The sequence below is a fragment of the Lissotriton vulgaris genome, chromosome 9 (genome assembly GCF_964263255.1).
Source record: "Lissotriton vulgaris chromosome 9, aLisVul1.2, whole genome shotgun sequence".
In the NCBI taxonomy this organism is placed as follows: Eukaryota; Metazoa; Chordata; class Amphibia; order Caudata; family Salamandridae; genus Lissotriton; species Lissotriton vulgaris.
In genome coordinates, this window is record NC_141697.1 from 410724042 (window position 1) to 410749402 (window position 25361).

The 25361-nt window shown below is 44.5% G+C and overlaps 1 protein-coding gene across 3 annotated transcripts in view; it reads left to right on the top strand.

Moving 5' to 3' along the window:
• Positions 1–25361, top strand: part of PPP2R5C (protein phosphatase 2 regulatory subunit B'gamma) — a 1413048-nt gene that overhangs the window by 750206 nt on the left and 637481 nt on the right. For all 3 annotated transcript variants that reach the window (XM_086937820.1, XM_086937822.1, XM_086937821.1), the window contains 2 exons: positions 4159–4251; positions 4346–4476. In XM_086937820.1, coding sequence (XP_086793946.1) covers positions 4159–4251; positions 4346–4476 — 224 coding nt within the window. The remainder of the gene's footprint in view (positions 1–4158; positions 4252–4345; positions 4477–25361) is intronic.

The window sequence follows — 25361 nt, forward strand, 5'->3', positions numbered from 1 at the left end:
GCCAGGCGTCCCTCCACCAAAACGGTATACGCCTGTAGGTGGAACAGATTTGTGGCATGGTGCACAGCGAAGACTGTGGATCCCCTTTCTGCCCCTCTTTCTGAGGTTATTCTGTTCCTTCTCTCTTTGGCCCAGAAGGGCTCTGCTTTGGGCACTATCAAACGTTATTGTTCGGCCATCTCAGCCTTTTTATGGCTCCCAGATCAGCCTTCTCTTTTTAAGTCTGTTGTTAACCGTTTTCTTAAAGGATTTACGCATACGTTTCCACCCGTACCCATCATAATGCCTCAGTGGGACTTGAATCTTGTCTTGAGTTTTCTGATGTGCGCTCCCTTTGAACTGTCCTTTACATCTTCCTACTCTCAAGACGGCTTTCCTTGTAGCTATCGCCTCTGCCAGAAGAGTGAGTGAGCTCCAGGCTCTTTTTTCCAAACCTCCTTTCCTTTCTGTTCATCCGGACAAGGTGGTTCTGTGGACCCGTCCTTCTTTTTTGCCAAAGGTTGTGACGCCCTTCCACATCGGGCAGACCATCACTTTGCCCACCTTCTTTCCGCCTCCGCATCCTTCAAGGAAAAAGGAGAGGCTCCACCATCTGGACCCAAAAGGTGCTCTCGCATTCTATCTGCAGTGTACTCCGCAGTTCCGGGTGGATGATCAGCTCTTTGTTGGCTGCGTGGGCGCCAAAAAAGGTCGGGCAGTGCACAAATGGACCGTCTCCCGCTGGGTCGTTTTGTGCATCAAAGCATGTTGCTCCTTGGCCAAGAAGGAGCCTCCTGTGGGGCTGCGTGCTGATTCGACCAGGGCAACTGCAGCCACTACTGCCTTGGGACCCGGTGTCCCCTTGCAGGATATTTGTCAGGCAGCTACGTGGGCCTCGCTGCAAATGATTACCGAGCACTACTGCCTTGACTGTCGGGTCCGGAGAGACGGCTTCCTTGGCCGTTCTGTGCTCCATGACTTTCTCGTGTAATCCTGTTTGCAGACCCACCACCAGGGTTGGTATTGCTGGGGTATCTAGTCTACAGTAAGGAATCTTTCACTAACGTGTCTCTTTCAGATGCACAAGTTACTGATATATCTGTAAGAGACATTAGTTACTGATAGATTTCTTACCGCTCCGCTTATCCTCCCTGTTCTGCGAACTGATTACTAGGGTTAAGGTAATCACCTTTTTGGGCCCTAGTTTTATGCACCAATTGTCAGTATCTTGCATGGCTCTGCATTTCGGCGCGGAATAGTTGTGTACAGAACTGACGTCAGCGCGCATGGGTGGCGCCTAAGGACTCTCCGTGACGTCATCTCGGCGCCTACGATGCCAGTGACGGACGTGGAGCCGCAGGTCGCCACCTACTGGCGCGCGGAGGTACTGCTAGGCAGAAAAACTTTATTGGATCGAGTCTGATGCCTGGGGATATCCTAAGGTACGGAATCTATCACTAACTAATGTCTCTTAATGTATCATTACACAAGTAAGTAACTTGTGCATTTAAGGGAGTGACAGGTAGTGGCCAATGGTCCTCTTACCTAGGGTGTGTACACCCTCTACTATGCCCACCTCCTTTGGGAGGAGGTTATAGTCCTAGTCCTGATTGGGTAAGTCACACCAATTAGAGATGGTGAGTACTGAAAAGTGTACTTATCCTTGCCTCCTGCACCTGAGGGGTGGAGTTGGCAAAGGTTGGTACACCTCCTACTGAGTTTTCCTGCCTGTTCTCCCTCCGAAGGGAGTGACGACATGAAGGGGGCCTGTTTCTTCTAACAGGAGTTGTGTTTCAAAGGCAGCAAGTTCTTTGAATCTCCTCACTACAGATGGCTCTTCTTGATCAGGGAGAAGCGTGAACACCTTCAGCCAGGCATTGTTCTCGACCTCCGTGCGCGAAGGTGCTCACCCTATGAGGTCAGAATAGTGTGGTGTAACCATACTAAGGGTTAGTAGTTTTCAGGGGACCCCTATAAGGGATCCTTTGTGTGCAATTTTTAATAAATCTGACACTGGAATCATCCTGGTTTCCCACATGTCAGTGAAGCCATCATGGAGCTGGGGAACTCGTAATGACGAGTGTGCAGCTTTTATACTTACTATGGATTCCCTGGTTACTTATAATATCCAGGAATCTGCAAGGATATTGCAGGAGCATATCTGCTCATGCAGATATGCCCTCACAGGAGATATAGTGCACCCTGTCTTTGGGATAAGGCCTGCTAGAGTGGTGTCTTACCTATATACCATGCAGTTTCTGTGGGCATGGCACACAGGGATATGTGCCATGTTGACTCTTCAGTCTTGTCTGCACCTAGACCCGCAGGCTGTGCATTGGCTTGGTGAGGGGTTCCGTAAGGTAGCACAATTCGTGCTGCAGCTCTTAGAGACCCTCTTTAACCACAAGGCCCTTAGTACCATTTATTAGGGACTTCTATCTGAGCTAAAGTGGTACCAATTTTGTAAGCAATAGTTGCAGCTTACGAAAGAAGCTCTGGCACAGTGGGCCTTGTTGGCAGGGACCATGTGCTTTTCCTGTCGAAATTGCATCACAGGCACAAAGTGGGGCCAACGATGTGCAAAAGAGGCACTTGGCTACATCTGGTCAAAAAGCAGCCTCCTGAAGCTTAAGTACTTATTCCACCAGACCTAAGGCTGCTACCACGGCGTTGCAACATAAGGTTCTAGTCCTCAACAATTTGTCAGGCAGCAACGTGGACATCCCTGCACACGTTTACAAAGCACTACTTCCTGGACCGTCTAGTCCGCAGGGACGGCCTCTTTTTGTCCGCTCTGTCCTGTGGGACTTTCTGGTCTAATCTTGTCAGCAGTCCCTCCTCTGGGGATGGTATTACTTGAGTATCCATTCAAAAGTAATGAATCTGTGGCTAGATGTCTCTAGCAGATGGACAAGTTACTTGCCTTCGGTAATCCCTTATCCTGTAGAGACATGATCTAGCCGTGGATTCCTTAGCAACCTCCCTGCACTAATAGGTTTCTAGGGTCATGGCTGATTCCTTTCAGGACCCTTGTTGTTCAGAAACACACCAGTGTCAGTGCACTTCATAGCTCTGTGCTTCTGGCATGGAAAGTTGTGAAACGTAACTGGTGTCAGTGTGCCAAGGTGGTGCCTATATAAGTGATGTGGACATCACAGCGGTGCAGATGATACCTATGATTTCACGCGGAGCCGACCGACACAACCAACCAGCGCAGGGGTATCGCTCGAAGAAAAATCTTCCGGATCCAGTCTGATGCTTGGGAAATTCAAACGTAAGGAATCTGGGGCTAGATCATGTCTCTACTCGATAAGGCATTACAGAAGGCAAGTAGCTTGTCATTCTGGTGGATAATCTTGTCTTGCTGCCTCGACGGAATGGAAAAAATTGATACGAAACTGACGGCACAATAGTTGGGGCGCTTTATGGTGTCGGCGACCTCACATGGGTCATCACTTCTGGTGTCGAATTAAGCCTGCACTCCATATCATCAAGGGAGAAATATTTTTCTAATCAGTCTGGCACCTAGGGAGGTATTCAAGAGGTAAGGAATCTGCGGACAGATAGAGTATCGACTAAAAATATTATTACCGAAGGTAAGTAATTTTCTTCTTCCATTCAAGTACAAAGTCACTGCCAAATTGAGCAAGTCATTCAGATAGTTATTAAAATGGCTGAAAGGTTTTAATTTGTAGTTCAAGATCTCTCAAATATTTACTCTATAGTCTATTTCTACCTATTGCATAATAAACTAATATGAATTATTTGTCAGTATAAGAGAGTGGCATAATGTAAGTTTTTTTTAGAGTGGCAAAGCCATTGAGCAGCCCAGGCTTTTAGCAGGATTCACGGTGAAAAATGCTTTAAAAGTTACTTTTTTCTTAAGCTTGTTATGAGCTGGGTTGCTAGAAGTTGACTGTACTTCGTTTGCAAGAGAAAACAATCTGTCTCTTTATTTCAGCAGAAATATTAACTGTTAAAAGATCAAAATAGATTATAGAGTACATTAGCAATTAAGTGACAAGTGGAACAAATTACACTTTTTTTTTTCGGACATGCAAAAAAAGTTGAAAGTTTGATACTTCAACAAATCATGGTTTTAGTATTTGTACATCAAGTAGTTTGTTTCCCCCTTTGATTTCTTTCCGTCTGTAAATAATATACTTTATTTTGTTTCAGCTTGTTTATGAATTTTTCCTACGGTTTTTAGAGTCGCCAGACTTTCAACCTAATGTAGCCAAGAAATATATTGATCAGAAATTTGTGCTGCAGGTAATGTAAAAAAGATGAATAATACAAAACAATATATTTTCATAATACATTAGCATGGATTGGCTTAATCTTAAAGAATTATTTTCTCCCAAAGCTTTTAGAGCTCTTCGACAGTGAAGATCCACGCGAAAGGGATTTCCTTAAAACTACGCTTCATAGAATTTATGGAAAATTCTTAGGTCTTCGAGCATACATCAGGAAACAAATAAATAATATATTTTATAGGTAGGTGAAAAGATTTATATGCTTTAGTACCTATGTTACAGTTAACTACCTTATAACCTTTTCTTCTTAGCTGTATTTCGCTTAAATCTTGTAAACCATCAAGTTGAAAAATTGTATACTAACATTTCAGCTGTATACCAGCAGTGTTAAGTCTTTCCTTGCTTCTCGTGCGCCCATATTTTTTAAATTCATGGTTGAGATGTATAGCAGCGCAATGTAGGATGCTCTTAGGAGGGGCTCTTTTAAGTCAGGGAGGTCTTGGAACTTGCCACTAATCAAATGCGGGAGTATGAAGGCTTGAACAACAGTTATGAGATTTTCTCAGAGGAATGTTTGCTCTTTCTCTATTAGGTAGAACTGGTACCAGACTATCTTGACTGTTTGTTCCAAGAATGTGAGTTTGGTGTCTAGTGTGAATGCAAGACACTTGATGTTGAATGAGTTTGAGTTTGGAGCTTTCAGAGTACATGTCATTGAACCAGGTTTGGAATAGTATGAGAAGTCCCACCTGTGTAAAGGATGATTAAACGGGAAAGTGAAGGTTGGATTACCATGTTGAAATGTAGGTAAATGGATCACTAATGAGGGACATGTTAATATGTGGATGTAAGGGGACTTCTTGGATTCACCCTCAACACAGACTTCCGATTTCATGAATATTTCACCATGAAAAGACTGCATGGTGCCAATTCTTCTGAAATAATAGAAATAAATCATCTCAGTAGCCCGTTAAAAACATCAATATAAGCCCTAGTATACTCTCACTAGGATGGATACCACAGTTTGATCAGATGTCTCCCAGATAACACCACATTAGCACCTCTGAAAAGCATCCCACACGCTGCAGCACAACTTAAGAAGGGGTGGATGAAGTTCAATCACATCACTCTCAATACTGAATTAATGACACAGGGTTACCCTTTTTTTTGCCTATATTATCTTGAGCCCCGTTTACAGATATAGAGTGGAGAAGGATTCTGTGGTATCATAAAACAGTATCTAGTAATGGAAGATGCAGCCTTACAGAACTTAAGATATTACATTGTGTATACCTCACTCCAAAAGTTCTAAACAAAACCTTCCCAACCATATTGTGGGAATGCCTGAGGTGCCTTCAAGACAGCGCATACCTTTCACATAAGGTATATACTGGCCATGTCCTCATGGGGGTGCAATATTTGAGCAGGTGATAACAATTGTAAATAGTGAAACAGACAGCAGCAGCAGCGAGTCAAATGAACACTGCATATTGGGCTTAAACTCTAATCTCCCAAAAGGAAAATGTGATATTGATTTTTTACTCTTACACGGTTATTATGCAGAAGGAAGGAATCATAGTACATTTACCATCCCCATGAGCTTTGAAAAACAAGCATTTGCAATGCAGTATGCCTCGCATTACTGATAGTTTGAGGCATTGGCGTTGCAAATAATACTGCAACCCCAATAGCTCATACTTTCAGTAATGCGAGACCTAGTGCCTTGCAAATGCTAGGGTAGTGAGCCAGGAAGCAGCATTGTTTGTCTCAGTGCAATACCACAAGCTGCTCCTAGAGGTCCCGAATGAGCAAGGCACCAGCACTGCTTGTCTAGGTGCAGTACCGCAAGCTGCTCCTAGAGGTCCCTAGTGAGCAGGGTACCAGCACCACTTGTCTAGGTGCAGTACTACAAGCTGCTCCTAGAGATCCCTAGTGAGCAAGCACCAGCACTGCTAGTCTAACTGCTGTACCTCAAGCTGCTCCTAGAGGGTTCCTAATGAGCATCATAAACTTGTGGTCACATTTGTACTGCACCCTGCAGAACATATGGTAAATCCACCCTACCCATTATACATTTTAATGCAAGACAGTACGATGAGTACATTCAAATAGCTAAGTCCATATATACAATTAGTAGCTTTGAAATGTGACAAAATAATGATTATATTTATTCCTCATTAGGTTGTTCTCTGTCGTGCTGATGAAGGGAAATTTATAAAAGGTCTAATATAAAAGTGAGATGTGCTAGTGATTAAAGTAACCACTGCCAACCTTATTTAGAACCAAGTGAGTGTTATGTCTGAAGGCCTTTAAGAAAATAGTGCCTTGAGGCTGTCATTAAAACCTAGGGAGTAACAACACATGTTGCAGGGGGTGTCCTCATGGGAGGTTACAAGAAGAGACAAGGCGGTACTTAGGAGGGACTACTAAGCCTATTGACCAATGGAAGCCACTATTTACAAAGGCAGGAGGTAATTAAAAAGATGGGCAGAAAGTAGGCAGAGCTTTATGCCCATATCCTGAATACAGTGGAACTACAATTGGTGTGGCTCTAATCAGTAAGGCTGAGCCCATCAACAACCAAAACAACCACAAATGCCAATACTGATAATCATTGAAATGACTTAACAAGGCACAACAGCTACTAGTCAAAATGTGCCATGTTTAATCAAACTTTATTTCTTTCAAAATGTTATTCTTTTTCCTTTATAGACAATTTTACACAAAAAAAACACGCCCACAGTCAATACGAAAAATCAGTAAAGAAGAACATCAGTCAAATATTTCATCTATATACACCTCTATCAAACAAACTAGCACATCCATTCAAACATCTTTATACATTCAAACCACAATTCTTCATTCACGCTACACACTACACAATCAAACTCCTACTCGAGGTCCCTTATAGTCCTAAATACACACTTTTCCTTTAGTAGAACGGAGCCAGGGACCTATCATCAAAAACAATGCAGTACAAAATACACAGTCTTGGTTATATACAACTTAATGATACACAATAATGAAAAGCTAAACTATTTATTTGATACTTTATAACCAGCCCTAGGAATCTTAGTAATGCATTTGTTTTAAAACAAAAAAGACACAAGAGGTCGACTTGTTTAGAACCCCCTCAATCATGGGGTTCTTCTCAGGACCACCAAAAACTGTTTTGTAGATCCAAAAGTGATCGATAAAGTTTCAAAATGAGGTCAGTGAAAACAGGGTGCCTTGCGAACACGGGGTTGTGTTACTTGGCTTGCCACGGGCATCAATTATCTAAATTCTTGTAATATGTCAATACAATATGGCCAACTGTGGGTCGGAGGTGGCCGTGCTGATGATTCGAAAAACCTTTCTAGACGGTACTACACTTCTTTGGACCGGGTTATGCTCCCAACGAAATCTTGATCTATTATGTTGCACTTAATAATTTTTTCAAATCAGCCCCGGGGACGAGTTGCCGGCGCCTCCTTCTCGGTATGTCGTCGCTGCTCCCACGTAAACGCAGCCTTTACTTCGAACGTGTTGATTCTTAATAAATTTTCTCTTCGAGACACAAGTGTTTGGGCTGTCGTCCCCTCCTCGAATGATCGCATGCGATCATTCGAGGAGGAGACGACAGCCCAACAGCTGTCGCCCGACAGCCCACCGTGGCTGTATGCATCTGTGCTTTACCTCTTCAGCCTTCGAATATTAGTTAAGGGGGGTGAGAACCCAACTTCTACAGTCACAATCCTTGCCAAGGTGACTCCGCTGACGTCACCGACACCATATTAGGCCCACGCCGGCGTGATGACATCAGTTCCCTTTTTTCCGCGTCGTCGACACTAACTGTTTTCTGGGATCGTACAGTAGCTTTGTAGTAACTTTGTTGTTTTGTGATTATTTTCACTGTATCTTCGTCTTCTGTCGAGATGTATTCGAAGAAGACTGGTTTTAAGGCTCGCGGGGAATGTGGCAAGACTATGTCCATAACTGAGCAGCATGAGTGCTGCGTCTGGTGTCTAAGCTCCGACCATGACGTCGAGGATTGCCAATCGTGCAAGAAAATGACTCCGAAGGCCCTTCGGGAGAGAGAGACAAAGCTCCTTGTTGCGAAGCTTAAAAATAAGAAAGAAAAGAATACTTCAAAGTCTCGGTCTCGACGTTCGAGGTCAAGGTCTTGATCGAGGTCACGATCGGAGTCGTCATCTGCTCATGCTTCAAAGTCTTCTAGGAAGAAGCATAAGAAGAGGGGTCATGAGTCACGTCATCACTCAGGAAAAGACTCCAGTTTGCGACTGAAGTCGCAAGTGAGGCTTCTTCGAAAGGAAGTGGAGGTTTCTGCGTCGGAAGCTCAATACACAGATGGTGAGGCTTCGCGTCCGAATTCGCCAGGGTCACCTAAACAGCAAGCGAACCCTTCTCCGAATCCGTCTAATCCTTCTGGTCGAGAAGATGAAGGTGAGGTGGAGGAGGTTGATGATGATGAGGTGCAAGTGCCAGCGGGTTCGTCGACCCCGGTGCCGCAGGTCGAGGAGGAGGTCGACCTTGTGACGACTCCGCCTTCTCGAGAGCAACCAGGTGGACCTTATCCAGACTTCCCGGCTCCTGGTCAGGATCCATCCCAGTTCCTGAATGCAATGTTCTGAGTTTACTCCAGGGCGATCTACCCCTCTGGTGCACCTGTTGGTCCCACGGGTCCTTTGGCATTTAACTTGGGTGTTCCCCAAGCTTATGCTCCTGCGCCCTTCATGCCTTTCATGCCGGCTCTTACACCGCAATGGCATTTTCGGACGCCGGCGAAGCCTTCGACGCCGAAGCCATCGACGCCGCACCAGTCGACGCCGATTCCATGGACGCCGGTGTGCACAACTCCAAAGCAGGATTCTGTTCGTCCTCGACTTCGCCCGACTTCGGGTTCGACGCCGGCTCCGGTTCCGGTGGAGTCGGTTCCGGATCCGTTGGCTTTGTTTACTAAGAAAAGATCAAGGCGTGAAGCCCAGAGACTTCTCAAGGAAGAAAGGTATCAGTTTGCTAATGTTGAAGAAAGGGAGCTACAGGATTGATGATCCTTTTGATGACCTGAGAGAGGCCAGTGTGCTTGAACTGTCTCCTGAGTGGGATTTGGATTCTGTATCAGATGTGCCTTCCGAAGATGTGATGCCATATCACGTTGTTATTAAAAAGGCAGCAAGCTTATTGAATATCACTCTGCCCACTACGGAGTATAAGTCTAATCTTCTAACAGAGGTCCTACACTCACCTTCTTCAGTTATTAAGCCAATGCTGCCATTTAATGATGCTTTGGCTGAACCCATCTATGAAGTCTGGAAGAAGCCTTTGACAGCTCCAGCTGTTTCAAGGTCTGTGGCGAGGAGGTATAGAGTTGCACCTAATGACCCAGACTTTTTATCAACACACCCTCTGCCTGAGAGTCTGGTTGTGCAGGCTGCCTGCTCAAAGAAGTCTGTAGGGGCTTTTCCGCAGGTTCCTGGGGAAAAGGAATCCAGAAAGCAAGACCAGGCGACCAAGAAGGTATTCTCTTCAGCCAGTATGGCGTTAAAATCTACCAACACAACTTGTCTTATGGGACGGTACATCCATACCTTGATGGATTCTGTAAAGCAGTTAGTGCCAAACATTCCTGAGGTGGACAGAAAGGATTTCCAGGAAATAATTTCAGCCACTCAGGCTGCTGCGTGACAAGTGATACAAAGTGGGCTGGACACTGCTAATTCGGTGGCGAGAGTTATAGGCTCTTCAGTGGCCGTTAGAAGAGCTGCGTGGCTAAAAACATCGGAGTTTTCTGCAGATGTTCAGTCTGCTTTGATGGACTTGCCATTTGATGGCTCAGGATTGTTTGGCAAGAAAGCTGACGCTGCCTTGGAACGTTTCAAAGATAGTAGGGCCACAGCAAAATCTTTGGGACTTCAAACCAGGGGTACTACTGGAAGGCGCTTCAGAGGATTTTGCAGATCTTCCTTTTGTTCCTATAAAACATAGCAGCAGCAGCCACAACAACGGCAAAATACGCTGTATAAGTCCTATAGATGAAGACAACGAGCTCGTCCTAGAGGTCGTCAAGCCTCCTCCTCCTCTTCCTCTTCCCAGCCCTCTTCCACTGCAGTAAAGCAGCCCTAGATCCGCCATTCCGGAAGATGTGGGCCCAGTTGGGGGCCGGCTTACCCATTTTCTACGAGATTGGAAATTGATTACATCAGATCTTTGGGTTCTCAATCTCGTGGAGAATGGGTATGCTATTCCCTTTCAAGAATTTCCCCCAAATTTTTGTTCGGAGGACCATTTGCTGCTCCTGCAGGAAGAAGTCCTGGCTCTGTTCAGAAAGGGTGCGAGAGAGGTGGTACCAGAGCAGGAGAGAGGTCCGTGGTGCTACTCCAGGTATTTTCTGATCCCCAAGAAGGATGGCAGACTCCGTCCAATCCTAGATCTCAGGATCTTGAACTTTTACCTGAAGCAGGAGAAGTTCAAGATGCTCACCCTTGCACAGGTTCTTCAAGCGCTGCTGGAAGAATACTGGATGGTGTCGATTGACTTGCAGGATGCGTATTTTCACATCCCAATCCTGAAGTCGCACAGAAAGCATCTCCGTTTCACCGTTGGTTTGCAACACTACCAGTTTGCGGTCCTTCCAATTGGTCCTACTACTGCGCCTCGAGTGTTCACCAAGGTGATGGCAGTTGTGGCTGCGCATCTCAGAAGGTCGGGGATAACTGTATTCCCGTATCTGGACGACTGGCTGATCAAAGCAGAATCTCCAGAGATAGTGCTGCATCATCTGCAGGAGACAACTCAGTTGTTGCACAGGTTGGGTTTTTTGATAGATGTACCCAAATCTCACCTGGTGCCCTCCCAGCGCAACCTGTTCATAGGTGCGGTACTGGATACAACTGTGTGTCGTGCATTCCCTCCTTCTCAAAGGATTCGCGACATACAGGAAATGATTCCTTTGTTTTTCAATGGAGCGGTAGTTCCAGTCCTGAAGGTACTTCACTTGCTCGTTCTGATGGCTTCTTGCATTCTGTTGGTCAACCATGCACGCCGGCACATGAGGGCACTCCAGTGGTGCCTCCGCAGGCAGTGGTATCAGCACAACGAAGATCTCAGGGAGTCAGTGAGGATCTCCAGAGAAACTGCAGCGGATCTGACTTGATGGGGTGTGGAAGGCAACCTGTCACAAGGAAAGCCTTTTTATCTACCTCCATCAGTGGCCACAGTGATAACGGATGCATCCACTCTAGGGTGGGGTGCTCATCTGGGGGATCTGGAGGTCAAGGGTCTTTGGTCTCCAGAGGAATGGTTTCTTCACATCAACCTTCTCGAGTTGCGGGCGATACGTCTGGCACTCAAGGCCTTCCTCCCTTCCCTTCGCGGTCAGTCAGTCCAAGTCCTGACGGACAACACGACAGCGATGTGGTATGTCAACAAGCAGGGAGGAGTAGGGTCTCAGTGTCTCTGCAGAGAGGCTCTGCGTCTCTGGTCCTGAGTTCAGGTCCATCAGATTTGTCTGATTGCAAATCATCTGGCCGGAGTTTGTCAGCAGTTCTCCGCCGACCACGAGTGGAGGCTCCATCCAGAGGTAGTTCGTCAGGTCTTTCGGACTTGGGTAACTCCTCTGGTGGATATGTTCGCCACTCTCGAGAATGCTCACTGCCCGTCATTCTGCAGCCTCCAGTTTCCGATGCAGGGAGCCTTGGGGGACGCGTTTCAGTTACGTTGGGACTCGCAACTCCTTTACGCGTTTTCTCCCATACCCTTGATTCCTTAGGTTCGGAGGAAGGTTCGCCAAGACCGGGCCCAAGTAATATTGATCACCCCGGATTGGCCAAGAAGGGTGTGGTATACAGATCTTCTCCACCTCTCCTCGTGCCCTCCGCTCCGTCTCCCTCACAGGATCTCCTCTCCCAGATGGAGGGGCAGGTTCTACACCCCCACCTCCAGACCTTACACCTTCATGCCTGGAGATTGAATGGGGCATTCTGATTTCCTTTTCTCTTCCGCACGATGTGGTAGATGTCATCTTGTCGGGCAGGCGTGACTCCACCAAGTCTATTTATTCTTATAGATAGTCTAAGTTTGTTGCTTGGTGCGGGGAGAAGTCTGTTGACCCTTTAAGGGCTCGTTTGTCCAATATACTTCAATTTGCACTTTCTTTGGCCCAGCAGGGTTTTGCAGTGGCAACTATCAAAGGTTATTTGTCGGCTTTGTCGGCTTTCCTTTGTTTGCAAAAACAGCCCTCTTCGTTTAAATCTCCTATTGTTTTGCATTTTATTATGGGCCTTGTTCTTACGTTTTTAATAGGTTCACCCGTTGAGCCTTTACACACATGTCCCTTGAGACATTTGTCTTTCAAGACTGTTTTTCTGGTGGCAATTACCTCGTAAAGGAGGGTAAGTGAGCTGCAAGCTCTTAGTTCTAAGCCCCCATTTTTATCCATTCATGCTGAAAGAATGGTTCTAAGGACCAGGGCTGCTTTTCTGCCTAAAGTGGTTACTCCTTTCCATCTGGGGCAAGCCGTTACCCTCCCTACCTTTTATCCTCCCCCTCACCCTTCCAAGGAAGAGGAAAGACTGCACCGCTTGGACCCTAAGAGGGCGGTGAGCTTTTACCTGGACAGGACACAGGAGTTCAGGTTGGATGACCAGCTGTTCGCAGGCTTTGCTGGCTGCAAGAAGGGGAAGGCGGTGCACAAGTGCACGCTCTCGAGGTGGATCATCCTCTGCATTAAGATTTGCTACGCCCTGGCGGGTAAACACCCTCCAGAGGGTATAAGAGCTCACTCTACTAGAGCAAAGTCATCAACATCTGCTTTGTCTAGGGGTGTACCAGTTGAGGACATTTGTAAAGCGGCGACTTGGGCCTCCCTCCATATTTTTGCGAAGCATTACTGCTTAGATGCCGAAGTGAGGAGGGAGGGCCACTTTGCGCGTGCTGTCCTCCAGGATTTTCTGGTATAGGAGTTTTCGGAATTTCTTTCATGCATTAAGAAGATTTGGAAATAAAGGAGTTTAAAACATTCTACTATAAGGGAAAGAGTTTCTCCGCAGGCGATCTTATTTACTGGTATTGTTTGTGCAGTGCTAGGATTAAAGAAGTTGTTTCCTTACTCCTGATGGATATTTAAACGGATTCCATAAGGATTTGTTTGGATTTGACCGTGTTTGTGCGATTTTTAACAAGCATCCCGTTTTTGGTTGCTGTCTTTGACTTTCACTTTACAGCATTTCACTGTTATATAAAGGAAACAGCGTTACCGTACTTTGCCTTCTTCCGTTACCAGCACGCACCGATCTTTCAAAAGTAATCGCCTTTTAGTTGATTCAATCTGACGGACCTTGGATTCTTCTTCATCGGAGTTCTTCTTTCTTTCAACGTTCCGGAACTGCATTGTGGGTGCGTCGCGTGTGACGCAACACGCATTTGGCGGCCATCTTTGTAAAACGTGAAGTCCTTTGGTTTGACTGTTGTCATCGACGATCCTTCGTGTTTCAGCAACGATCCTGCTTGCACAACGATTCTTCGTGTCAACGATCCTTCATTCTTCATGGACCATCCATCGTGCGTTACCATCATCGGTGATTCGCACACCTTTCATCTGTTATTGTGATTCTTTTTATTTATTTATTTTTTAACAATTTTTAAACTGAATTCTTACTTTAAGTGGTGAGATAATTATAATCTACCATCTTTTTGTGTTAACTTAAACAATTGATGGGCCCAGTATTGGTTCAGTGAATTTGAATTATTTAAGGTTATTGTCTAGAACATATTGACTACATTTACTCAAGTTAATTTTGTTACTATGACTCAACCTAATTATAATATTAGTGCACCTCAAGCCTTTTGGGTTTCTGGCAGTGAACCTCCACTTAAATGGTTGGAGTGGAAACCTTACTTCTGCAATTATATTGACGCTTTGGATGAGGATGGAAAAATGTCTCATGCTCAAGAGAAAAGACTACTTTTACACTCTTTAGGTCCTGTTGGATTAAAAGTATTTGAAACTATGACTAAACCTTCCTTTCCGGGAGATTAAAATGTTTATATGTTAGAACTTTTGCATTTAGATACTTACTTTGCTCCTAAAGTTTGTATAGGTGTAACAAGGTACAAGTTTTTTTCAAGAAAACAAGCTAAAGATGAAAATATTGACCATTATCTTGCTGACCTTAAGAAATTGTCCTTGGATTGCAAATTTGGTGTTTTACAAGAAGAACTTGTTAGAGACCAAATTGTTATGCATTCGTACAATGCTTCCATACAAGATAGATTATGGATTAATGAAGATTCTCCATTAGATGATATTCTTGCCATTGCACGCAAAGCGGAAATGTCTGGCAGGTGTGCTAGTGTAATTAAACTTGATAATAGTTCTCTCACTAATGAGGTTGTTAGTAAAGTGAATGCTGTTGAAAGAAAGAAGTTTCAAAGAACACTATGAGCACTAGTAACAGACCATTTTATGCCAAACACTCCCAAACGTCTTCAAATTCTAGGCTTAAGTGTTATAGATGCAGTAGTTTGGAGCATTTGGCAGACTTTAAAGGATGTCCTGGCCTTAAAGCAAAATGCACTAGTTGCGGGTTAAAAGGTCATTTGACAAAAGCTTGCAAAAGGAAAATTTTTGAGAATGATTTAGAGGACAATTTAGTTATGAATTTACATGACAAGTTAGTTTTGAAAATACGTGATGAAGATGTAGTTAACAAACCAATTTGTTTAATGAATATTGGTGGGGTGGATGTTAAGATCTATGCTGATTCTGGTTCGCCCTATACAATTATTAATGAGGAAATGTGGAGGTCTTCTTTTGTCCAACGTGTGGGTGAGAAATTATTGCCATCAGATATTCATCCTGAAGGTTATATGGGGGAACCTATTGCTATTCTTGGTTTCCGTTGGTTTATATTTAAATTTAAGGGCAGAGAATGAAGGGGGAAATTATACATTGCCAAGAAAGGGCCACATGTGTTAGGGTGGTTCGACCAAAAGCAATTACACATTATTCTGGATCCAAACAGCCGTGAACAAGTGTTGGTTTTGGATGATAGTACTACTGTCACCAATGAAATTTTACATAAATTTCCAAAAGTTTTTAGCAAAACCTTGGGAAATTTAATTGGTTTTGAGCACAAGATCATAATTAAGGAAGATGCTTGCTCCAAAGTGCATAAATGTAGAAATGTTCCCATTTTAGTGAGAGATGAAGTCAGTAAAGAATTGGACAAGTTAGTATCTACTGATATTATTGAGCCAATTGAAGCAAGCGAATGGGTTTCTCCAATTGTCGTCGCGAGACGCAGCAACAGGAAAATTAGGTTATGTGTACATTTAAGATATTTAAATAACAACATTGTGGTTGACAAGTTCCCACTCCCTAAGATTAATGAAATTGTATCAGCTTGCTATTGCCAAAGGCCACTGCTCTGCATAGTTTTGATCCATCTTTAGAGAACATAATTACAACGGATGCTAGCAACAAAGGTCTTGGAGCTGTTTTAATTCAAGGGGATAAGAATGGCATGGAGAAAGTTATTGCTTACGCTTCAAGATCTTTGTCCCCTTGTGAGGAAAAGTACCCAATAATAGAAAGGGAAGCCTTAGCATGTGCTTGGGCATTGGATCATTTTAAATCTTTTGTTTGGGGGAAAATGTGTTTATTGCGTAGTGATCACAAACCTTTAGTGAAAATTTTAACAACAGAAGGTGTGATCAATGCTTCTGCACGGCTTGCTAGAATTTCAATTAGGTTAAAGAATTTCATTTACAAGATTGTTTATGTCCCAGGTAAAAGTAATGTTCATGCTGATTTTTTATCAAGAATGCCTGTCATGTTAGAAGAGTGTGACAATAATGAATGGAATGAATTGCAAGTGACTTTTGTTCATGATGAAGGTCTTTCAGCTTTCAGTAAGGAGGAATGGAATAGTGAATATGCTACAGATGAGAATTTGCAAAAGGTGATTTCATTTACTGTTAATGGTTGGCCAAGTAAAAAGGATTTGTTGGATGATGCCATTAGACCTTTTTGGGAGGTTAGGTCTGAACTTTCTGTGGCACATGAAACACTGCTAAGAGGTGAGAGGATAATCCCTCCTGGTGGATTACGTGAAGGGATTATTGAACTTTGCCACGAGGGTCATCCGCGAATTGTGAGATCGAAGTCATTGGTTAAACATTTGTTTTGGTTTCCTGGTTGTGATTCCCAAACAGAAAAGGTTGTTAGAGATTGCGTTATTTGTGCTTCTGCAGATAAGACTTTACGTACCTTTCGTCCTCCAATGTTAGAGTGTGCATCTCCTGAACATCCCTGGGAGTGTATAGCAGTGGACATTATGGGTCCTATTCAGGAGCAGGATGGTTCTCATAATTTTTTAATTGTCCTTATGGATCTTTTCTCGAAATGGCCTGTGGTTAAAGTTGTCGAAAGGGCTGACACTGATTCAGTTCTTTCTTTCCTTGATGAGACTTTTATTACTAAAGGAATTCCTTCTTGCATCCTCACGGATAATGGAGTTCAGTTCTTATCTTTAAGAGCGAAAAGGTATTTCAATAAACTAGGTATTAAGCATAGGACAACATCACTTTATAATCCTGGTGGAAATGGCGTTGTTGAACGTTTTAATAGGGTTTTGAAGAATACTATTCAGCTGTCAATAGGTAATAATTTAGATTGGCCTACTCAAGTTGGTAAGGTTGTTTTGAATTACCGTATCACTAATAATGACTCTACTGGTATTTCCCCATTTGTCTTAATGAAAGGCAGGAATCCACGTTCTAAGACCATTCTTGCTTGGTTATTTTCTAGTGAGGTTGAACCTTGGTCTAGGGATTTAGTTAAGGCACGTTTGGAACAAGTACATAACAAAAGTAAAAAATATCATGATTTGAAGCATTGTTCTAGGCAGGTTCAGATAAAGGTTGGAGATTGGATCAGAGTCAAGAAACCTTTTAAGGTTCAAAAAAGGTGATTCTAATTTCTCTGAACCTTTTCAGGTGTCGGAGGTTTTGAGAAACTCTGTTAAGCTTAGCAATGGGAAGGTTTGGAATCTGAGTAGGATTGCGAAATGTAAACCTAGTAATTCTCGCACTCTGTGGAAACCAGAGGATTTGGATTTAGATAGTTCTTCTTAAGGGGAATAAACGATGTAAAAACTTTTGAATAAAAACATTTAAAAAAAAAAGGGGGGGGGATCGCGTTTCAGTCACGGCAGTGTGTTTTGTGCCGAAAGCAGCATGTATGTTGAGCCATAGTTTCTCTTTGCTGATTGTTATTCCGCAGTATTTTGACAATGGAAAGGCTTGTTTTTTTCGTTAACTCTTGTGGAAGTGATGAAGAGTTCTGCGCATGCACTTTGCACTTTCTGTGCACTTGCTCTCTGCAGTGGTACGTTTCGTGTCTTCCACACAGCACTATCCCTTTTAGAGTGAGCGCGCCTATGGCTGCCCTCAGGTGGCATTTTAAGCTCCCTTGCATGGGCAGGAACCGGCTCCGGGGCTTCCCAGTGCCACCCTGCCAAGGGGGTTTGCTGCCAAGCGTGGGGCAAGTCGGGACATGGCACCAGGGGTTTATTGGGGCTTGGAGGCAGGCAGTGCTCCACTGGTGGCATATACCAGGCCAGGGCTCCGTGCTGCCAGTACCCCGAGCCCTACCTAAATCCGGACCCTTGGCTCCGCATCAGTATTGGTAACGCCGGTCTGTCACTCCTCGGCATCACTCACAAGCAGGCCCGGCAGACCCCGAAGCTGGCACTGGTTTTTTCTTGCGCCTCTTTGCCAATTTTCTGCAGCTTTGTCTCCAGGCCATGAGTGCCTTTTAAATTGTCACCCAAGACCAGGAATTCTTCACCTTTCTCTCCCATATTGGATTTTTTGTTGTTGTTTTCCTGTCGCTCGTTGCCAGTGTTAGGCATCTTGGTCTCCAGGCCGCAGGTGCCTTACTCTGTCGCCCAAAACTATGTATTCTGCACATGTTCTCTCTCATTTTCCAGTGCTGCTTTATTGTAGCTAATTGTCAGTGCCCTGCAGCTTTGTCTCCGAATGAATTCTGCTGTGGCATCTACATCTCTATCTTTAGGTTTTGGTACCTTGGACTGTCACCTGCTGTCAGTTATTCTGCAGCTACATCCCGGAACTTTATCGGTCTTGAACTCTCACCTGCTGCAGAAGACATGGCCACTTTACTTGGGTGCATCCTGCGCCTTCTCCCCATGATTTATTTTCTAATGTACTTGCCTTCTCAGTTCTTACTTTCAATGATGTGCATCTTTTGTCAATTACTCAGTGATCCTTTAAAAAAAATTTTTTATTGTAAAGTGAAGAACACTTTATTTGCATTTGGTGCTGGTGCATCCCAGATCTTATCCACGTCAGTTTACTTGTGCTCGGAATTTGCTATTTAGTAAGAAAGTAAGTTTATTGCTTGATTAATTAAAATCTTTGCAGTACACACATCAATATAGAATTTATAAAAAGGATACATATATATATATAGCATAATTTCATATTAACTTAAAAACGTAATGAATATACATCCAGTTTGTTTGCGTAAAAGTTATAAAATTTAAGTAAGAGCTATAGGTGAGTCCCCTTCTGGGGGTAACGCCAGTGTCCGTAAATCTAATAGTCCATTATGTGGTCGTAGACGACTGACTCGGGGTCGGGGCGTAGTGGGAGTCAAAAAGAGTGTCCGGTTAAAAGAACTTGAGGGTGCGGGACTCTGCTCAGGCTGCAGCAGAAAGCTTAATCTGGGCGGTTTTCAAGAAGCGGACGAAGCTGCAGGTTAATTTGACGTTGGCCCCGCTGAAACACGCCTTCACTGCCTGTCTGTACGACCGGATATGCATTTCATTTATATGCGGTTTTAACAGTTCTCTCCTCTCCCGGTCAAGGTGTTTACATAGGCATTGGAGATGCAGCATGTCTTCTTTTGTTTCGCCGCATAGTCGGCATTGTATAGATGTGAATGTACGTTTCCAGGGGGGCAAATGGTTTTTGACAGGAAGGATCCCCATCCTCAGTGCCAAGAAGCCTTCCTTTAAGGGGCCGGAGAAGCTGGTGCCGAAGTACGGTTTTGGTGAGCATTTTAGATAGCTTTGTATCACCAACCAGCTATGGGCCCTCTTGTTTAGACATTCTTTATCGTTTTCGGTGGAGACTTGTTCATCAGGGCTTTTACGTTTTTGAATGGGAGTCCTGACTCCCAAATGTTCTCCAGTGCTAACAAGCTGATCCCTGATTGGAGGTAGTCTTTGGCCGGTGAGGTATTTTTCCTTGATATTTCTTTCCATAGGAATGAGTTCAGCGAGCCCGCCTCTGCACTCTTTTTTCTGGTTTGCTATTCCAAATTCGAGCCGTAGTTGGGCTGGAGAGGTGTATTTAGGAAGATTGAAGATTATTCTTAAAACTTTAGCAACAGTTTTGTTGAGCGTTTCTTCATCCGTCTCTCGCATGGCCTCACTGCTGTATGTGAGCGAGGGCAGCAGCTTTGCGCGAAGCACTTCAAGGAGCGGAAGCAGGTTTGGTCCTGCTAATTTGCTTTTGAGATTTTTCAGGGTGATTGCTAGGATGGTTCCTCGTCTCTGAATCCTCTTTTTGTTGGTCATATGTCCCATTCTTATCAAAAATAAGTCCTAGCTATTTATAGTCATGGACGACTTCTAGTTCTCTCTCGCCCAGCTTCCATTTCACTCGCTTTTTTAGATTGGCTGGTTTAGCACCATTATTTTTGACTTTTCTAGATTAATTTCTAACCCGCTTTTTGAGGCGTGGTTTTTTCGGGTGTTGAGCAGATGTTGTAGGCCGACTGGGGTTTGGCTGATTAGAATCAGGTTGTCGGCGTACAGTAAGTTTGAGGGAGGAAGGCCTCCCAGGTTTGGCGCATGATGGTTGCAAATATCTAGGTCAGTTGAAAGATCAGCCACAAAGAGGTTAAATAGAGTGGGAGCCAAAACGCAGCCCTGCTCTAAGCCTCTGGAGGTTGGAATCCGCCTGGATACGATTGTACCACTCCCCAGTTTTATTTGGACCCATGTATCAGAGTGTAGTAGGATGAGTTGATTCAGAAGTGGGAGTGGTGTTTCCCATCGTGCTAGCTTAGACCATAGCTTTCCTCGATCTATGCTGTCAAATGCTGCTTTGTAGTCGATAAAACAGACAAATAATGGTTTTCTTGCTGCTTTTGTGGAATCAGCTAAAAGGGAAAGTGCCAGGATGTTTGTGGTGGTTCCCAGGTTTTCCTGGAAGCCTGTTTGGTTAATTGGAATTAGGGACTTTTCCCTTGCCCATTCCCGGAGGTCGGCTAGAATAAGTCCTGCGTAGTACTTAGCCTCGATGTCAATGAGGGCGATGAGCCTGTAGTTTTTTGGATCACTTTTACAGCCTTTTTTATAAATAGGCGAGAGGATTGAGCCTTTCCAGAATTCTGGGATTGTTCCTGTGTTAGTGATGTTGCCAAAGAGCTTTAGTAATGCGCCAGACCAATACTTTCGATCTTGTTTGTATAACAAAGGAGGCAAGCCGTTTGGCCCGGGGGCACCCTCTTGGTGGCTTTGCTGTATTCTGGCCTCGATCGTTATTAGGGAGGAACTAGTTGGTAGGTTATTCCTATGAAGGGGCAGAAATGGAGCCGCGTAGGGCTCGGCTGGTTTTTGCAGGTTGCTTTGGGGGCCTGTGTTAAAGTAGTATTGCAGGTAGGTTGTCCAAACATCCTCCGTTATATGGGAGTTGATCCTGGGTGCCGATGGATTTTCGATGCGCTTGACCGTTTGCCATAATCTGGCGCTGTTATTCATTTTGGCGTCATGAAATAGTTTAGCCCAGAGAGATTCCTTGTATTCTTTTTTTGCACGCCAGATTATTTTCTTTTTCCTTGTTCGAAGTTTCCTTAGTGCATCTACGGTGCCGGCAGTTGCTCTGTTTTGGCGAATAGAGCGGATTGCTCTGTTTATATCGCCCCTTAGTTGTCTTAGTTCGGCATGATCGCTTTGTCCTGGGAGACGATCCCCCATGCTTAATGTTTATCGTCCTCTAGGTTGCAGTCTCCTGTTACCTCCCCATGGAACACGTTGAAATCTCCTGTTAGGATATAGCTTGAGCTTTCGTCCTCCGTTAGTAACTGGGTAAGTTCGATTACCAACTGCTTGACACCGGTCCTCTTACCCTGGGGGTGGATATAAATGTTTACCAGAGTTATGCGTTGTTGGTTAGTTTGGCCCCGCATTTCATATTGAATTGCCATTATTTCAAGGGATGTAGTGTTTTTGCTTGTGTACTCTTTCCCTGCGGTTATAGCTGAAATCGAGGCGTAAACGGTTAGTCCACCTTCACGGTGGCCATAGTTCGATTGTCGAGCTGCAGGGAGATGGTAGGTCTTGTAGCCTTGGAGATGTGAGGGGTCCTCCAGCCAGCAAGTATAATAGTAGTGAGGGGTCTTGATTTTGGACCCAAGGCCGTTGATGTTTTATGAGCAGAGTTTTAAGTTTCTTTCCTTGGTTCCCTGTTCAAGATTCGGTCATGGATTATCAGTTCTGAAGTTAATTGTTTTGGATATCCAAAACCAGTCGGTTGGGGGGGTGGGTTTCTCCTAGCCTCTTACCCCTCCTGGCTGTGAGGCTGGGTCCATCTGGGCCTGTGACCGAGGTGCTGCGGGCTCCCTTGAGAAATGTCTTGGTTTGATTTTGTTCAGTCGAACTACTTAATGGTCTCTTATTGGAGTCAAGTTGATATTTGAGCAGCGGGGTCGGGTACCCAACTAGTTGATGCTGATACTTTTGGATCCCCCAAGCTTCTAGTTATGCGTCTTCACTGAGATTCTTTCTACTAGCTCCGATGTTGCCCATTCGGTCTTGGTAGCCTCTTGGTCCGAGAGATGTTTGAAAGTTTCAAATTCTACGGACAGCAGGTCATGGGTTTTTATCCCAGCCAGACTTCTGATTGCTTTTAGAATTTGGAGGATGTTGCCACGATTTAAGATGTCCCTTCTGCCTTTGGACTTGTATTCTGGAACAAACACAATTGTTTGTGAGGTTGCTTGTTGACGTTGGTTTGCTAAGTTGCTGCTGCATAGGAGCTTGCGGCCTAGTTCTTCGGTCTGGACATTCGTTTGGATTTTTTCTATTTTATTTTCGGTTCCGTAAGTTTGCTCCCTGTGGTGTAGTTGACCATCTGTATCAGTTAGAGGGGTTGGATTTGCTTCAGTTGTTGCTACTAAATTTAGTTGCACAGTTGCGGGTTGATGTTGGGTAGTATCACATACTAGTGGGAGTCTATTCCTTTTTGAGTCACCGTTTGTGCTAGACTTTATACTGAAAGTCACTTTATCCAGAAAATGTGTTAGATGTTGATTGAGGTCCTTGGGGAGTCATCTACCATTCGTACTTGGCTTCCTGAAGTCTGGGTGGTGGTTGGGCCTTGGCCCAGCTGTTGGTTTATTGGCATACAGGATTCTTTAATCTCCTGCGGAAGGGCATTCTGGGTGTTTGGTACAATCTGAAAGTATGATTTTATAGGTGAATTCTTATACCTCCCTTTCCTTTCCCTGTGCTCGGAATTTGCCATTTGTTTTATCAACGGGGACTCTAAACCTGTCATTACTGTATTGTAAAATGCATCTGTACCTCATGTTTCTGCAACGCATCCCCCTTACTCTATCTATTGCCCTCACTCTATCTATCTATCTATCTATCGCCCCCCCTCTATCTATCGCCCTCCCTCCCACTATCTATCGCCCTCCCTCCCTCTATCTATCGCCCTCCCTCCCTCTATCGCCCTCCCTCCCTCTATCTATCGCCCTCCCTCTATCTATCGCCCTCCCTCCCTCTATCGCCCTCCCTCCCTCCCTCTATCGCCCTCCCTCCCTCCCTCGCCCTCCCTCCCTCTATCTATCGCCCTCCCTCCATCGCCCTCCCTCTATCTATCGCCCTCCCTCCCTCTATCGCCCTCCCTCCCTCTATCGCCCTCTATCTATCTATCTATCTATCGCCCTCACTCTCTATCTATCGCCCTCACTCTCTATCTATCGCCCTCACTCTCTATCTATCGCCCTCACTCTCTCTGTCTATCGCCCTCACTCTATCTATCTATTGATCGCCCTCACTCAGCACCACCACAGCATCACTCAGGGGCACCACAACATCACTATGCGCTACCACAGCATCACTGAACACCACAGCATCACTCGTCGCCACCACAACATCACAATGCACTACCACAGCATCACTGAACGCCACTACAGCATCAATCTGTGAAACCATTCAACAACTGGTTCAAATATGTTCTCTCAATGTTGCAAGCTTTATTACAGATGTCACAAAAAGATATTAATATTCCACTTCTGTTCTTGGATTTTCGTCACAATAAAATACACTGAACATAATCTTCACAAAAGTTATTTACAAAACGATAAGTTATTGTCATAAATTACAATAACTTTTATTTAAGAATTTATCAAAAATTAAAAGCCATTGTTATTTGTAATATTAATACATCTAAGTCACATAAATCCAACACATATTGCATTACAAATGCTATAGGGGTCGCATTTGCGAAAGTTAAAACTATTGGCATTGGAAATGACAAAGCTATTAATTTTGCTATTTTCAAAACAAACACAAAAATAGAAAATGTGTCGATTACAATACCTAATTAATGCGAGACCTATTGAATTTCAAATGCTTGTTGATAACTAGGATCACTGTACAGTACACTAGAATTGAGTAAACTCGTGAATATTGGAGCACACAGAAATGCAGGGGTGCACTTGAAATCCTATGTTACATTTTAGTAAAGATATATAGAGGCATGAGGTGCCACCGCAGCCCAGTGAGGACAGTGTGACCTTAAGTTCAAGTGAGTTATATTCTGGTAGATCAATCAGCGCGGAAATGTATTCAGTTAGTGCGTGCTGGAACTGCAGGTATTTATAGAGTTTATGGATAAGGAGGCAGGTTGCCAGTCGGCCATCCTGGTCTCCTTGTAGCGGAACCATAGTGATAGGGACCACTGTTTAATGTGAGCCTGGAAGCCTCACCCTATAACTGAAGCGTTGCAAGAAGGCAGGGCCCAGTGAGGTGTGGCAGGCAAAGGAATAGCTGCAGGTCATTGTGAGAAGTTGGCCTGATATGATATTCACTAGTTCTAGTGACCACCTTGTATCAGTCCAAACAACCCTTATGGTGATTGGTTGTAAGTCAACCTTCTAGACCAGCTATACTAGTGGTAACGTGGACAAAGCAGTCTTAGGCTAAACTCTTTTAGCATGTGAAGCCAGCTGTATTACCATATGTAACCCCCTTGAACACCAAGTGAAAGGACACCACACAGGATATATATTCAAAATATATATGTACTTATTACTACAAATAGTCCCCTGAACTCTTTATAAGCACAGAAGCAAACACGTTAAAACAATTCAATTGATAAGTATACAAAAGTGGCACAAATATGGATAGGCCCGGGTAGCCCCTAAAACTATATACTAAAGAAGTGGTATATGTACCACGAGTCGAAAGGAAGTAAGGCCTAGGGCCTTGGGAATCGCTTGGGCTATGCTGTACTAACGCAAGTTAGGAACTAGGAGGCCCACGGGATCTGGTTTGCAGTGCGCAAAGTTAGAAGCAGTTTACATTGAAGTCAATGGATGCGTAAACGTTTAAAAGGTGAAGGTAGGAAGTCTTCCGGTCAGTCTAGAACGTAACCCTTTGGGATCTGGACACTAGGAGTGTTAAACTACTCGGGGCACCGGAGTGCCAGCGTTACCTCACCCACAGGAAGCGGGTGCAGTGGAGCCGTGTGTCGGGATTCTGCAGAAGTCCAGATGGAGCCTTGGAGTGTTGATGCTGCAGGCGACCTGATGTGAAGAGTTCCGGTAGATCCAAGGGTGGATCTGAAGAGGTTAAGACCTGAAAGCAGAGGGGACAATGTTCACAGTCACTAGCCAGTGACCGGCGTGGAACCAGGAAGGAACCAGGCGTTGTCTGGTGCCAACAGGTGATGTCGTGAAGCTTGTCTCTTCAGCAGCGTGGACTAAGGGACGATGACGACGACCAGGAGTCATTCACGAGCTGTCCCACGTAGGCTCTAGTTGATGGCGGAGTCGGCTTCTTGATTAGAGCAAACAGGCCT